Source organism: Berghia stephanieae, chromosome 2 (assembly GCF_034508935.2).
Source record: "Berghia stephanieae isolate SIO BIC M18660-M18661 chromosome 2, UCSD_Bste_1.3, whole genome shotgun sequence".
Taxonomy (NCBI): Eukaryota; Metazoa; Mollusca; class Gastropoda; order Nudibranchia; family Aeolidiidae; genus Berghia; species Berghia stephanieae.
The window spans coordinates 80,584,781-80,602,177 of NC_088361.1; the positions used below are offsets into that span (position 1 = coordinate 80,584,781).

General features: G+C 34.4%; 2 protein-coding genes across 2 annotated transcripts in view; one reads left to right on the forward strand and one right to left on the reverse strand.

Moving 5' to 3' along the window:
- Window positions 1-392: 392 nt before the first annotated feature.
- On the reverse strand, window positions 393-8,893 carry LOC144965622 (cytochrome c oxidase subunit 5A, mitochondrial-like). The gene is made up of 5 exons (XM_078901165.1): window positions 8,690-8,893; window positions 6,561-6,691; window positions 5,451-5,555; window positions 4,297-4,461; window positions 393-3,381 (listed from the first exon to the last, which is right to left on the reverse strand). Exons 1-4 carry the CDS (start codon window positions 8,859-8,861, stop codon window positions 4,315-4,317), a joined length of 555 nt encoding a protein of 184 aa, XP_078757291.1. The 5' UTR covers window positions 8,862-8,893; the 3' UTR covers window positions 393-3,381; window positions 4,297-4,314.
- A 3,506-nt stretch (window positions 8,894-12,399) lies between these two features.
- LOC144965623 (uncharacterized) overlaps window positions 12,400-17,397 on the forward strand; it is a 55,654-nt gene continuing 50,656 nt past the window's right edge. The window contains exons 1-2 of the mRNA XM_078901166.1: window positions 12,400-12,805; window positions 15,876-15,980. Coding sequence (XP_078757292.1) covers window positions 15,960-15,980 — 21 coding nt within the window. The 5' untranslated portion in view covers window positions 12,400-12,805; window positions 15,876-15,959. The remainder of the gene's footprint in view (window positions 12,806-15,875; window positions 15,981-17,397) is intronic.

Below are 17,397 nucleotides of genomic sequence, written 5' to 3' on the forward strand. Positions count from 1 at the left end.
GGTAATTCTATTAGCTGTCCACCTCGACAGAAATGATCAACTGTTGAAATTAAAAAAGAAATATCATTAATATAATATGTACTCCAACAGGATAGAAATCTTGCCTTCCTTGAAAAAGCCAAATTGATACTGAGACTGCACAGAACATAAAATTATCACGCACCCCCGAAATATTTTTTAAAAGTCAATTTTTGCAATTCCTAAAAATGTGAAGATGTAAATATTAATAAATTTAAAACTTTTGAATGTACCTAAAAAGAAAGTTTATATTGACCACTTCATGATTTTTGTAAAAGAATCAGATTTCTTTGTCCAGTTGAGAGCTAAAAATTTCTCCACTATGCTTGACATGAGGATGTCATATTCAAAGAGCTCACTAGCACAAGATTAGGTCAAATGTAAAAATACATTTATTTTCATTAATATATTCAAATGAAAAATCAAAACATCTTAATATGACAAAGGCCTGAATGACGAATATTTAAAATAATACACTAGATATGAGACGGATAAAATGATATGAAAATGAAACTAACTGACATTATGATTGCTATCTATAAAGTGACCATGCTCCAATCTAAGTTGCTATAAGCACATTACTTCAAAATAGTAGAACATTTGTTTGATTAAGAAACTTTTGACAATTTGTGGTTGTCTGACAAAACCAAATAGAATCCTGTGCGTTAGATTTCTGTATCAGACAAAATTAAAGAGTAAAATGCATTTTATATCCCTCTTCACACCCAATCTATGACACAGTCACAGACATTTAGGCAGAAAAGGGGCAAGGACATGCCAGGAAATTGAATTTTAAAGGTTTGCTTGTTACTCAAGCATGATATTCATGCTGATTTAATTCATTTATAAAACCAAGAGAACCAAAAATTTGGGGCATACACAACTTTAAGGTCAATCAAAATTTACAAATACCGGCCTTTCTGCCAAATGATAAAGAAATCAATTTGTTGAGACTCTAGACAAAAACATGTGGAAAAGGATTATAAGATGGTCTTCCATTTTGAAAGAATAGTATCAGCTTATATTTTGACAAAATTCTGGCTTTTAAGCCTCATTTTTATCTCAAACAATTTCAGCAGATTCCAATATATTATGTCAGACAAGCACACATTTGGTAACAGCAAACACTTTTTAAGTGAAAAAGGCAAGTCAATTCGGAACTCATGTCATTTCTTCTTCATTGTCATTCACTTCTAATCAGGGATGCCACCTGGCATATTAAAAAAAGCCTGAAAATTTGCGCGGACGAGATACAAATCAACGTCAAGGGCTTTGTAAAATATCAAATTTGGAATATTGTTTCAGTACTTATTATTGCAATTGAGAGCAAATAACACACAAAAGAAAGGAGAATTAACAGTTTTCAAATTGATAAAATAAGGTGCTGAAAACAAAATATAGACAAATCAATATCAATAGCTATCAGGGGTGAGAATGACTGGTCACATAAAAGGAGAAAATTTTTCATCGTGAAGTTCATGACCCACCCATGCAACCATAACCTATAAATTTAAACTTCACTCAAATTCACTGAGATGTAATCCAAAATTTGTCTCGCAGCAATTTCTGACACAACTCGGAGAATTTCAAAAGTTGAAAGTATAATTACATTTGGTGGTTGTAGTAGGGATGATGATGTGGTGGTGGTTGTAGTAGTAGTGGTGTTAGGGATGATGTGGTAGTGATTATAGTAGTACTGGCCGTATGGATGATTGTGTGGTGGTGGTTGTAGTGGCTGTGGTAGGAATGACGATGTAGTGGTAGTTGTAGTAGTAGTGGTGGTAGGGATGATGTGGTGTTATTTGTAGTAGTAGTGGTGCTATGGATGATGGTGTGGTGGTGGTTGTAGTAGTGGTAGAGAGAGAGAGGAGAGAGAGAGAGAGAGAGGAGAGAGACTTCTCTACTAGAATAATTTATGAATTGATCTTAGGAATTCTATATCAAAAAACAAAAAAAGAAGAAAAGAGAAATGGAAAGAAAGGCAAAGGGAAAGAGGAAAAGTGTGAGAGAAAGAGAGAGAGAGAGAGAGAGAGAGAGAGAGAGAGAGAGAGAGAGAGAGAGAGAGAGAGAGAGAGAGAGAGAGAGAGAGAGAGAGAGAGAGAGAGAGAGAGAGAGAGATTTGTCCCTCCCCTTCAACCATCAACGAACACCACTGTCGTCTGTGTCAATTGTGACATCTGGTGCCATATAGTCTGGCCCGACGTCATAAAAACGGGACCGTCACTAAATTTCACGAGACTAATGCACAGGTGTCAAAATATGACATAAGACATAATGGTAATTTTGTGGTTTTGAGGGAAATGTTTGACACGGCAAATTCAGCGGAAAATTTCTGAGAAATTCTCAAAATCACTGTTTATTTATAATTTTTTTTTTTTAAAAGGAGGAATTGTGATGGGGATTGGCGTAGATAAACTACCATTTAGGTGCCCAAATATTCGACCGGCGGTGACAGCCCAAATTATCCACCCGGCGAAAAAGTTCCGGCTCAAATCTCGATCGCGATTTTTTTCTTCTTCTTTAAAAAAATTTTTTTTTGGAATAGTGACGACGGACAAAAACCGGAGGTTCCGGATTAAAACAGGCTGGTGGTAAAAAAAAACCGGATTTCCGGCTAAAACCGGAAAAGTGGCATCCCTGTTCTAATTATACTTATATATTTGATGTCAATGTTAATTAAAATTTTTGCTGCCAATTGAGTACATAATTCAAATCAAAGCTCTAAATCTAAAAAAGGAGGGAGAAAGAACTCTTGACTCCTGCAGATTAAATATTTAAGAAGTTGTGGATTGTAACTGTTAGATTTAAAATTCTCTTTAAGTCTCATGAGATGAAATGGTACACACAGGATAACTCAAAACTGTCACAAATTGTGAAATTACTTTTTATTCTCGATTAATCAATACTTGTCCTTACAAAAAAAAAAGTATAAAAACAAAAAACTATTGCCTATTCAAGAATATAAGATGGATTACGGCACATTCCTCCATAATGAAGACTTGCAAACCTATCTAAGATTGAAAGACAAAGAAAGAAAGATGAAAAAGACAACGAAAAGTTTACAATAATTCAAAGTGAAAACAAAAGACCAAAAAGGTATCTCTTTGCCAGGGTTGACAAATAATCGTGGTTGAAAAAAAACCAAACCAAGAAGAGATCCAGATATTTTCTTATATTTATTCATACCACAATTGAGTGATAATCCAACAATATAAAACTATAAGTTAAATAGTGCTACCCGCTCATGCATGGACAAAGTGGTCTGAAGTTAAAAATTCACAAAATAAAATGTCATGCCACTCCTTTATAATAGCCTCTTGTGCTCCATCATCTATCAATCAGACAAACTCCATGATCACTCATCTGAAAAAGACAAATAATGCATATATAAAAATTAGTTATGTAATCTGGACAAGTGAGATGTATAAAATTTGTTTCTCAATTTTGGGAGTCAATGCTACATTAATTGAAACATTCTATTTGGATTCCAGACATCTCCATCCGCTAGGACAAGGTGACTTCCTGAAGGTCACACAGCATGGCTCAATGTCTTCAAGGACTACAGCCCCCACAGTAGTGTAACAGACATGATCACACAACTAGGATGGACTCCCTTACATACGGAAAGAACGACGACTAACTCATGTTCAAAATTACAAATAAAATGATGGCCAGAACTGAAATTCACACATTCAAAGAAAAACCCACTCAAAAGCACCAAATCACCAATCTGCAAATTCAAACATCTTCAAGTATTCATTTGCACCAGCATTATCAAAGACTGGAACACTTTTCCTGAAACATGTGTGAACACAACAGATTTAGTCACCTTCAAGAAAAGATTATCAAATTTCTTCAGCCTAAACACCAACAATGGCTGTCACATTCAACAAGTCTCTCTGACCCTTGAATACAAATACTCAGAATTGAATCAACTTCTAGTAACATTCAGATTCAGAACATGTTATGCATCTGTGCCACCTGTCACCTTCAGACCTTAATTGACTTGTTCTAGATGTGTGAATTGTGCCATTTTTCTGGTAAGTAGCCTTGAGTTGACATGTAATAGTCAATGATGCTGACCATTCTCTCATTGATTTCCGGTGGAAAGATCTAGCTGAAGTAACAGCAGTTACGATAATCTCGAAATTTTGGGAACAGATGTATGTTTTAATTTCCACCTAAACGATTACATGAAATAAATTTTTTTTTTAAATAACAAAACAAAACAAACAAAAAAAAAAAAACTGAAATACAAAAACATATAAAAATACACACCGCTTATGCTCCACAATGTTACATGTCAAAAACACTCTTAAGGGCCAATTCCGGTTTATCATATCCCATTTCCTCTGGTGTAAGGATGCCCAACTCATCAAGTGTAGGCTTAATTTCCTGATGCAGATAAGGCCAGATTTTACTCTTATGACTACCACATTTCCACTGTGGACAGAAAACAAGCATGGAATTAACATAATATAATGTCATCAACAACCTATATAAATAGGCATCAATACAACTTATGACTACATGAAGAAAACCAGAGGGGATTTGTATTTATTTTATTTTTAAATCATATTTATTTATACGCTTTTTAAATATATTTTTTTTTTCTTGGGGGGGGGGGGGGGGGGGGGGAGAGGAGGAGGTTCTATTCATAAAATCTGTTACCTATATTCAACCATTCTCATAAAATAATTAAAAAATACAATTGGGTTAATCACAATGGAAAACAGGCTGAATGAGACATTCTCCTGTAATAAAAAGCTAAAATTGAGCACACATGTAAAGATGTGAAATAACCTATGAAAAAAAAAAAAGAAAAGAAACATGCTACTGATTGAGGCTTGACTGTAATCTTTAAAATTTGCACACGAAATGAAAATTGACTTCCTACGAAATGAAAGGTATAAAATGTACATTGGAATTGGTGGGACAGGGACTCAGCAAGTCAGTAATGATCTGCTACTAAAAATGAAGCATGAAATTTCTATTCTCTTATACAAAAATCAGAATGAAGAAAAAAAAGGAAATAAAAATATTTCTAGATCAGATGATAAGGATGACTACTGGCTTATCTAAAAGAGTGGTGTAACAACCTGAATAAAATTTGATTACAAAAAAAAAAAAAAACATGTGGATTCTGATGATTTTATCGGACAAATTTCACTGTGCTGTCTCCCATCCGCAGACCCATGTACGAGTATTTCTCCAACAACTTCAAACAAAAAAAGAGATACCAACTAGTGTAGAAACATTTACACAATAAATTCTCTTTAAGTACAAATTTTGGTGTGGAAGAAAAGGGTAAAACTGAAAATAAATAAATAAGGAGAATTTCTTCTTGCTTGGTATGGATTCAGCCCTCATCTCCAATGCTGCCATGTTGATACTAAATAAATTGGACAAAGGTAATTTAACTCAAATCTAACCTGCACAGATTCCAGGTATCTGACCGCCAGTGCGTAATCATTTAATCTCCTACAGGCCTTGAGAGCTTCAATGATAATTTTTGGCTCTGGGATAAGATCTTCTCCCTGGGGAAAGAAAAGCAATACATGTTGATATGTTATAATAGTGAATGACATAATCAGTCAGACGGTGATAAGGTTTGAACTGAGATATTGCCAAGTTTAGTTAGAAGGTCAATTTTTATCCAAAATTATGTCTTGTCATAAATGATTAAATCAACCCAGATTGTACATCTTCGGGAAATATCGAAGCCTAATTTCACTTCTAAATATTTTTTACAGCTAGTCAAGTTGAAGAAGTATGAAATTTGAGAAAAGTTGCTGGATACCTTTCCCATACATCTGACCATAACTTCATGAAAAATCACCCGATTTACTTCAAATAAAGATTAAAATGCTCTGGTGAGCATATTCTTTCAGAAAATGAAAAAAAAAAAAAAAATGCAAATCCAAAAATCTTCCGACTGATTATGCCATGCACTGACACATTTTCAAATAATAAATAAAAGTGATATGTCTTCACATTTAGGAGCCATCCAACCATGGGTGAAAGTTAACAGGGATCAATCAAGACAGACCGATGAGGCCAGTTTGCTTGAAAAAGATGCTAAATGTCACTCACCATTTGAGTCCCAACCTTCCCTGTGTGAAAAGACTGTATTTAATTCTATGATCCTAAAATTGTTTGCTTTTTCAGAAAAAAATAACTATATAAATTTTTTAAAAACAAAAACCCCACAGTAATTTGTCCCAACGGTTGAAAGCAAGAGTGCGAAAATTCAGAGGATACAAAACACAACATTTATATAAAAGCTAACACTAACACCAAACCCAATTCAAAATAAATGATCTTGTAAACATCAAATTTATGACAGAAAAGTGACAAATGTCACCTTTGAAAGAAAATCAAAATAGCCTACACAGGCCTGGTGCACTGGTATTTCTTGGTCTTTGTATTAAAAGTTAACGTTCCAGTAATGGATTAATGATAAAGCCGGCAAAGGGTTACAATAAAGGACAATTTTCTTTACAACAACATTCATTCAAACTATAGCTGTAAAAGTAATTTACCGTCAAATCATTCATAGCCTTCCTGATTTCCCACTGATCAATGTCTGATCGGCTGAAGAAATCAATGTACCGTTTGTCGAATTCCTCATCGGTCTCGACTTTATGAGAACTGTGCCGTATAGATGATACACCTGTTATAGAAAAAAAAGTTTTAACATACATGCTTTCAGACTACTCAAATGATTACTGTTCTGACATACAACTACCTTTTCCAAAAACGTTTGTTTGTCTCTAATTATTGTTACATTGTGGATGCTACACCTATAGGTTTGGGAGGGGGGAAACTGTTTTATAATGTTATAAAGTTCCCAACTTACACCGAAATTGTTACTTTTTTCTTTGGGGGGGGGGGGGGGGGGTAGTTTTTTATTCTGCGTTCATACAGGCTTGGGACTGGCTGTGGCCGAATGTTGTTGTCCTGAAAAGGACTCAGGGATACAGCGCGAGTGGACGCCCCTTCCGCTATGCGAGGCTGTTTGGCTGCTGAGTATTCCTCATGGCTCGTTGACGGTACATGATGAGAGTTGAGAAAGGAGATCGAAAATAACAGAAAAGATTTATAAAGTTTGAACATTTTCATGGCAACAGTTATGGTTCACAGGAAGAAAGAAAAAGGAAATATAAACAAGGAAATTTATGGTATTCAATACCATTTGTGACATCATGTAACTAATTTCAACTAACACACCATCCCCAAAACTGGAATTTGTCCAACTTTTTACCCTGGAATTTCAAAGATGTATTCCCCTTTGGTGGTTATTAAGGGAAATCAATAGAAATAAGTCTACATCCTTTGAAAATTATCATTATTTATAAGAGAAGCAAATTACGACACTAATAATTTTTTTCTTCAGATTAACTTATATTTCTCCTATGACGGAAAATTATTTGCACGCATCTACAATGTTTTTTAACAATATTCAATATCACGATCATTCATATTCATACCAGTACCAGTTTAATGGAGATGCAGTATACCATCTCAATGATAAAGCCGTTTGAATTTTGTCTCTAGTTATATAGAAGCAGAGTTATTTAATATTTTATGCCTTAAAAACACCCAAAAAATTACTATAGGAATCAGCCTGAAATTGGGCACCAGCTGACTAAAAAAACGAAAGGGGATTCCCCTGAAACACTGTGACGTCACGAGACTAGGAGCCAATGACTGACGTTGACCACGGCAGTCCAAGCTGAAATGGCGTTACTTTGGTAGATTTTGAAATGAGTGTGATTCGTGATTTTATGGAATGCTCAAAGGGTATCCTGGAAGCAGTTTTGGTATCATTGGAAAGGAAAATAATTGAATTTTATGATTAAGTTTTAAGGGGATTTTTTCATGAATGATAAACGGCTTGATTTTCTTGCCCACTAAATTTAAGCTATCTTTCCATTACAATATCTTCTAAATGAATTTAAGGAAGGAAACGGTAATTGTACCAAATGATAGAGCGTTCAATGCCCTTTATTTCTGTACAATTCTGTAAATAAACACCAGAGATATCTCAATTTAACCAAGTCATGGTTTTAGCCTGCAGCTCACAAACGATAATTAGCGGTCACACAGGTGAATGGGAGAATTGTGACACAGATTTAGCCCTTCATTTAAGTTTAAGGGCCTACACATTAAATAAATACAACTAACTTTCAGATCTGAGGCCTGAAGTTCGACGTGGACGTGACACAAGAAGTTGAAAGAAGAGCAGACGGACAGAAAGGTGGAAGAAAAAGCATAAGGGCAAAAATGACACTTCCATTTTTTTGCGTACTTTTCTTCCTTTCTTCCGTTCCCTCCATAAAAACCAAGCCCCAACTTATTAATTCACCCCAAAATAATCCCTCATTAGGCCCGGACGCCATTCTATTTCTATTATTCTTTGTAGAGGGAATAGAAGCATACGTGACATCCAATTCATTCTACATCAAAAGATGAAGGACGTTGGGTACAAGTACAAATCAGTTATAAGTAAGAAGTTATAATTATAATTTAATAATTTTGTAAACAGACTTTCAAAAGCAAAGCTAAGGCCGAAGGCTTAAACTTTATTATTAACTTAAACTTAAAGTCAAAGTGGCATGCGTTCCCAAACATTTTCAAAAGATGGGACAACCTATAAAACAATCTTTACCTCCAACTCCATTTCTTAAGTACTGAGAAGGAGTATTTCTAAGAGACGACGCAGCACGTAGAGCTAAACGAAACATTTTAAAAGTTCCTTTTCGGCAAGTCGATGAGAACAACAATGACCTTGTTGCCAATGAATCCGTCCTCTTAAAAAAGGAACAAGGGAAAAAAATCATGAATGAAGTCCCTTGACGCGTCTTGGGTAGTGCGTATGATTTTTAAATCTTCTTGACGATTCTATTTAGTGGATATTCGATTCCATATTTATTTAGAGTAAGAAAGACGCAATTAATTTATAGAGCAGTAAAATTAGGTGCCCCAAACGTAAACATAGGTCTAGAAGCACATGGCAAACCACATGTTCCTGTCTTGACAGCTCACGTTCCAATGTAAATTATAGAAAAAAATAGCCTTTAAAATTTGGCTATTAGGTGGCAAAAGAAACACATATTCATGAATACTCGATCATGCATCAAATAATGTCTAGATATGGATATTTTATGGAACAAAAGGTAAAATTTATCAAAAGTTACAGTCTATCTATTTTTAGACCAGAGCAAATTATTGCGCTGGTGTGAACAAAACGAGAATTATTCGGAGCCTGATTTTCAGAATAATTTAGACTTATATTATTATTTCTGCAACTGTTAGATTTTATGTAAACATATTTTCAATACTGAAAGTGTATTGCCTACAACTCAAACTACAAAATTGGGAGACCTATATTGTGCGTAAATTATTCCGGTCCCGAACGAAAATCACTAACAACTTGTTATTGTTTACGTTTGGGGCACCTAATTTTACTGCTCTATTCCATTGTCACAACGTTGAAACCACAATTTGAGGAGATAACTTCCATTCAGCAATAAATGTTTTATGTTAATCATATATTGAAATTTAAGCCCCTCGGTTAGGAAACAAAAGTGTCTTGAGTCAGGTTTCATCCTACAGGTTAAGTCGTGCAATTGGTAAGGGATCCCATTATAAAGTGCTTTGAAGACGTTAATTGGACATTACACTCTATAAATGTTCAAAGGTTTGGTGCATTTTGAATAAGTAGTAGTAGTAGTAGTAGCAGTAGTAGTAGTAGTAGTAGTAGTAGTAGTAGTAGTAGTAGTAGTAGTAGTAGTAGTAGTAGTAGTAGTAGTAGTAGTAGTACATAATAATAATAATAATAATAATAATAATAATAATAATAATAATAATAATAATAATAATAATAATAATAATAATAATTTTTCTTTTGTTTTGTTCTTGTTTTCGTTTGTTGTTGTTTGTTTTTGTTTTTATTTTGCTGTCTTTTTTTATATGTTAGTTTTCTAGTTTTCTTTGTATTGTTGTGGTTGTTGAAATCGTGGATGTTATACTTTATTTAGTCCTTTTCTTATAACATTTTCCAGGCCTGCCAATGAGGCATTCTACAGCCGTGAAAAAAGGCGATAGGATCCTGCATATATATATATATATATATATATATATATATATATATATATATATATATATATATATATATATATATTATATACACATTTGAGAGACGCTACTATAACACCCCACACAAAAGAGCAGGTCTAATGACAACTCAAATAAATTCAAATTAAAGATATAAAAGGCAAAATAAATTCCCTCTGCCCTACATCAACATAGCTCTATACTTCCTCATTCACCGTCACTCAACACAACCCCCCCCCCCCCCCCCCACCACCCTTTTTTTAAAACACACTCACACAATCCCCCATCCCTCTCTTCCCCCCCCCCCCCCCAGTCCTCCTTGTTCCCTACTTCATAGCGCACACGTACACGCACATACATTAGCAATGACTATCCGGCACAAATCTTTGGGCCTCTTTTTCGCTTACGAAGTGCCCAAATTCGCAACAAAATATGGGACGAAGCCGTTTCGTACATGCTATTTTAAAAAATTATTTACGACGCTGTTTACAATTGAATATGACTGAAAGTTGGCACACAGTTAGAAAAGAGGTCATTTTAGATTATGTCAAACGACAAAACTCGTACGATTACCAGAAGACCGTTAAAAATAGATTTTTACTCTTTGGAGTACAATATTTCTAAAACTACAAAGAGGAGAGATTTTGTCGCTCATAAGGTTATATATGCACATTTCTTCTATTTATATTTCAAATTTCATTCGATTATGATAAGTACTTTTCCCGTATTTTCACAAAACATCAGCCCAATTTGCATTTCAATGAGTGAAAATAATATGGAGACGGCCATTTTGCTCCACCATCGCGAGACACGAAAATGACGTGAGCGAGGCAAGGCTGCCAGATGGCTAGACTTTAACCTGACCAAATTCGACTTCAAAAGTGGCTAAATAGAGAATCATATGGCTTTCAATATTAAGACTGGCCCACTTAAAATGAACTAGATTTTAACAAACAGAACATTGAATAGACTAGGATAAATGTCACTGAGACAAACATAGATAGATAAAATGTAAAAAAAAAAAGAAACAAAATTATATATTTGGCCACACACGTGGCCATCTGGCAACCTCGTTCGCGACGACGGATGACACAAATCCTCGCGCGCTTTTTAAAAATTAAGGTATTGTTTCATTGTTATGTCATAGGGATCGTAGATTAACACATTCTCTCTCTCTCTCTCTCTCTCTCTCTCTCTCTCTCTCTCTCTCTCTCTCTCTCTCTCTCAAATAAATACTAGAACTAACATAAGCCATGGTCTCACGGGACTGATTGATAGCAGGCATTTTTCGTGTCATTTGTATGGGTTGTAGACACAAGATTACACTTCGGAAAAGTTCCAAATGATCAATATTATGTATATTTTAAAACAAATTTATAGTTGACCCTAGCCATACAGCTCTAAAACTATACAAGTTAGAACTCTTCTGATGTCTTCATCATATTTTCTGATAATTTTGCCATAAAATTGCCAAGTTTTAATATCTAAGTCCACGTATTAAGCGAGATACAGGCACAAAACAGAATAAAACGCAGAAAAAGCGTCCCATATTTTCCGTATTTTTTTCTCTTTGTGAGTCATCCAAATAAATGACATCTTTGAAACTGCATAACTTTGTTATATATTAATGGATTTTCAAAATTCAAAAAGATTTTTACTCAGTGGAGATAGGGCTTTGATTTAAGAGTAGTATTTCCTACAAAAATAGAAAACAAAAATTGTCATAGTCATTGCTACATACATACACACACAGACACACATTTACAAGAACACATAACACCCACCTAACGACAGAAACATGTGATTATTATTTAAAATTAGTATGTTAATATGGGTCATGTCTTTTTTTTTTTTTTTTTTTTTTTTTTTTTTTTTTTTTTTTTTTTTTTTTTTTTTAATAATACTCTATTTATTTGAATAAACTATGTAAGTAGATATCCGTGACAATTCGGTTTATCTCTGAATCGGAGTATATATTCGATTATTCGCACAGCTTGAAAAGTAAAAGACAAAAACAAGAAAGAGAGCGAAACTATTTTTCATGGTGACACCGGTTACTATTAAACTGGGTCAGTAATAATATACCTAGAATGAAAGGCATTATTTATATTGAAATCAATTGCAAAAATTATGAGAAATATTATTTTGTCGAAATTCAATATCCATACCAAAAATAAAAGAGAGTAAGATATATAGCTAAGTAATGGGCGTCTTTCCGAACTAATGAGCATAATAAAGCAATCTGGCAATTTTATGCCAATTGATTCCATACAAAATTCAAACATCTGTATTTAATTTTACGACCACGTCATTAACCAACAACTGCTAAATATATGCGCTTTGTTTCATGAAATAAGAAAAAAATAAGAAACCATATTATTCATTGATATATATCTTAGTGCAGCATCTAGATTCCATAAATTATGGTCACATGAGTTTCAGTAAAAGGTCTTTTGTCTACTTATTTTATATATGGAGTGCTCATAATTATGCATTTTTGTTTACAAATGGCGGCCTGTCGCTATCATGTATGAACCAGAATTCGATCCATAAATAATTAATTAATTACACATATTTCACTTCTATCCTCAACCATACGATTGAGATGAAGACCAGAATTTCTTCCCTTTATACTCATTTATTATTTTGAATAATGGTCTTAGCAAAGGTAAGCATCGAATCCTGATCTGTTTGAACTGTTTCCGACTCTACTACTAACTCTGAAGATTGGCTAGATAGCCTCTATCTAGCTCTTGACCATGCATTTGCTTGTTTTCACTCATATAAATCGTTAGTATAAGAGTGAGACATTTTTGTCTGTGAATGTTAAAGTTAATATCAATAATATCAGAGAATGAACTAAATAAACGAGCCAGAAATATTTTTGTAACATTACCTACTGACTGTTACTGTTACACTAGTAGATATCTAGTTGAATCCGCGTTGTTGGCATTGGTCATTGGTACAGTAGCGAGGTCGTTTCCGTCATCCTGCGGCAAGTCTTCACAGCACTTTTATAATATTACTAGACATTTTAAGAATTATAGAGGCTACTAGAGTTACAATATCCAATAAATGTCACTATTAATATTAACACTGAGACGTTTGAATTGCTCACAAATTTACATGTTTAATTTCTTTATAATACTTATACTTTACTTTGCTTAAACGCACAAAGATTTAAAAAGATTTGGGAATTTCTCCCAATTATAAAAAGGGAGGTTCCTGTGGGCCTCCACGAATTGGTAAAAAATTAACTGCAATAGGAGTAGGGGGGAACTACTCAATTTGTAAAAACTTTTCATTTATTTTTAAAAATAATACTTAGCCATAAATATGAAGATTAAGTATCTATTTCTAGGGCCGGATAGGGTTTGAGGAGTTTCCCCCCGATTATAAAAAGGTGTATTTGAGGGGTCTTTCTCTGATTTATAAACCAAACGGCAAGAGGAATGGAGGATGCTACTATAAATTTGTAACAGTTTGATTTAAAAAACGTCAAATATTGTTTTTACGAATACTTGGATCATACTCAATAATAATTTAGTAGATATTTATATACTTTTAGGGTCAAGTGCGGAGAAAGGGGGGGGGGGGGGGGGGGGATCAGGAGGTTGCCCTGATTATTTTTAAAAAAAAAAAGGGGGGGGGGGGGGGGGGGGTTCCGGGTCTCTCCTCTCGATGAATAAAATAAAATATACCAGCAAGAAGACTGGAGAGAACTTCTATAAATGTGAAATGATTTGTAAAACAAAAAATGTTTCATGTATTTTCTTTTTTAAAAAAACCCAAAAAAACAGTAAGAGTAATGCAGGAAACTGGAATAATAAAGCTCCCAATGTTTGTAATATTTTATGATTAGGTTAAAGTTTCAAATGGTTAGAACTAATGTAAGTGGTAGGCCACTCCAAAACTCAGTCCCAGTTTTTTTTATATACTAATAGTGTTGCAAGCTTTCCATTTATGTTTGTGAATAGTGAAAGTTAATAGGAATCAAATTGCCTGAAAGACAAGCCAGTGAAAAACCAGTTTGCCTGATAGAAATGCTAATTTAAAACAAGTACTGCTACCTTACTTAAACTTAGATAACCTAACAATAAGAGTTAAAATGCCTGCAGCTGATTATTATCATAACCAAAATACCAGCACTGCTGGTAATAATACTTTCACCACCGGTATATGCCGGCGAACTTTCACCCGTGTGTTCATGTCAATTTCGTGTAATTCAATTGCATACCTTAACACCCAGGGTACAAATTTCTATTGTCCTGGAGGAACTGGCTTAAAAGGCACCCTTTTTCTTGGTGCTTTTGCCTCCAAATGTATTCTGCAAAATGGGTCCCAAAGTTCTCTTTCCTGCTGTGGTTACTTGGGAGCAACTTCTTCCCAGGCCACCGTATATTCTCGATTGTAATTGTGCAAGAACCACTGACAGTGTTGACAAAATTCTCAGTGGTTCACTATGGGATGTTGGTTACCCACATTTTTAATACAATTATAAGCAGCCCAACAATCAGAATGGATGATGGAATCTTTGACAACATGCTTTAGTAACAAGTTGGTCAACATTTTTTTCTCTGATCTGTCTTCAACTAGCACAAAAACATTTCTTTGTCTTCTGGAGAATTCCACCAAACACCCACTGTCCTTCCACCAACCTCCCTTTGTTATATTTCCTCTAACCAAATTTTGCTTTGTCTATTTCAACTGTTAAATTTGTGCCAGCAATCTGTATGGCCGCTTCCCCATTGTACTGCATTTCTACAATATCTGTTACAATCAGCTACTGTTTCTGTGCTTTCAATTACAGTCAAGTCTCCAGAATCAGAACACCTCTGTTCCCAGCATTTTGTATGAATTACAGAGACATTGGCTGTCTGTATCTGAACGTGTGAAATACAAGTCAGCCACAATTGTCTATTAGTGGGTTCATGAAACAGCTCCTGAGTACCTTTGTGGTCTGCTCTGTTTTCAAACACAGTCCAGATCTCTATGATCGTCCAAAAACGTCCTCCATCTAAATATCCCCAGATGTAAACTACAAACTGGAGAACGAAGCTCTCAAGTTGGCGGCCCAAGGATCTGGAACAGTCTGCCCAAAATGTTAAATCCTCACCAACTCTGGATATATTCAAGAAACATTTGAAAACACATCTTTTTGGAATAGCATTTTAGTTTTGGAGTGTAAACATTTGTGATGTGTATTTTATTTCATTTTGCATTTGCTGTGTAATGGGCCCAGAGCCCTCTAATCCAGTGAGGAGTGAGGCGCAATTACTTCTTCTTCTTCTTCTTCTTCTTCTTCTTCTTCTTCTTCTTCTTCTTCTTCTTCTTCTTCTTATTATTATTATTATTATTATTATTATTATTATTATTATTATTATTATTATTATTATTATTATTATTGTTATTATTATTATTATTATTATTATTATTATTATTATTATTATTATTATTATTATTATTATTATTATTATTATTATTATTATTATTATTATTATTATTTAAAGATCAGAACAACAATGCCTGTCTAGTTTTGAAAAGAAAATGTCATGAGGAAAGCTACACTTCTATTTTTTTCAACAACACTGACTGCCAATTCAGGAGTGTATTCAGTACAAAGGTGCCACTCATGTGCACAAAAGCATATATAGCATCTCTCTGGCTGGCAGAAAATGACAACAAATCCTTATGTAACATCAATCACTTTCGTCCAAATTTTGCTTTTTTATTTTCAGAGATAATGCAGAATAGACTTCAACTGTAAAAAGTCTACATTTCACAGACGTTAAATATTTGACATTTGACCTTGCCTCTGGAAAATGGCGCTGTTAAAAGAATCTGTAAGTTGCCACTTTGACTTTATACATCACAATGATAAGACTTTTTATTACACATTTTCAATAGGATGTTTCTCCATTCAAAATCCCCTTATTTATTACCGATTTTTACAAATGTTAAAATATGATTCATGTTTTAAAGTCATTTTACAACTTCTTCCATTGAAGTGTTGTGTAGCAGTAGTAGTAGTAGTAGTAGTAGTAGTAGTAGTAGTAGTAGTAGTAGTAGTAGTAGTAGTACAGTCCACTCCGAACAATCGCAACACCTTGGGATCCGCGAAAATGTTGTGTTTAACCGAAGTTGCAATTAACCGAAGTTTAGTTTCCTGTCCACTATTGCAACATTTTACACAAACATGGTAAACTCAAACCAGTTGTAAACATTGTTCTCAGTCCACCACAGACTGAGCAATTTGATTGGAATAAAAGATATTTGGCAGCCCTGTATAGATTTTGACAAGCAAAAGCAGCTTTGAGGCAAGCCGACATCTTAAGATTGGATTCACATTAACTTTTTGTTCTCAACATTTGTAAAAGTCCAAGAGATTAGCCGTGATGAAAGACAATAATCTCTCACCAAACCCGTTATGTCACAATGTACAGTTGTCAATCACAAAACAAAGGATATCATTGCTCAGTCTCTCCTCACAACTCTCACCGTCTACCTGTTGTCTAAACCATGCCCAGCCAACTCGCCTCATATCTAATGGTCACGTATGACAGTACAAACCCGAACTGCAAAGCCCTGCCCTCTTTTGTCTCTAATAGGGTGGTGACACACTAATAAAGTATTAAATCCCGCCCACTCTCGATTCTTCAACATGTCATCCTTTCACCCATGATGAAATCTGATCATGAGATTTTGTTTGATTTATTCCTTGAATTTGCCTCCTTTTCAGGTCGAAAATTTGTTGCGATTAACCGAAGTTTGTTGCAGTTAACCAGTGACTTTTATATAGAATTAATTCCGTTTCTTGGAAAATGCTGCGATAACCGAAAGTTGCAATTAACCGAGTTGTGATTATCCGGAGTGGACTGTAGTAGTAGTAGTAGTAGTAGTGGTAGCAGTAGTAGTAGTAGTAGTAGTAGTAGTAGTAGTAGTAGTAGTAGTAGTAGTAGTAGTAGTAGTAGTGGTAGTAGAGTAGTATCAGTAGCAATAGTAGAAGTAGTAGTAGTAGTAGTAGTAGTAGTAGTAGTAGTAGTAGTAGTAGTAGTAGTAGTAGTAGCAATAGTAGAAGTAGTAGTAGTAGTAGTAGTAGTAGTAGTAGTAGTAGTAGTAGTAGTAGTAGTAGTAGTAGTAGTAGTAGTAGTAGTAGTAGTAGTAGTAGTAGTAGGTATAGTAGTATAGTAGTAGTAGTAGTAGTAGTAGTAGTAGTAGTAGTAGTAGTAGTAGTAGTAGTAGTAGTAGTAGTAGTAGTAG

Excerpts from the sequence above, each read along its gene's own strand:
- LOC144965622 (XM_078901165.1), bottom strand. The coding sequence starts at position 8,861 with ATGATTTTTTTCCCTTGTTCCTTTTTTAAGAGGACGGATTCATTGGCA. Across the intron at positions 5,556-6,560 it reads AGGCTATGAATGATTTGACG|GGAGAAGATCTTATCCCAGA; the intron begins GTAAATTACTTT and ends TTCTTTCCCCAG. Across the intron at positions 4,462-5,450 it reads GATACCTGGAATCTGTGCAG|TGGAAATGTGGTAGTCATAA; the intron begins GTTAGATTTGAG and ends TTCTGTCCACAG.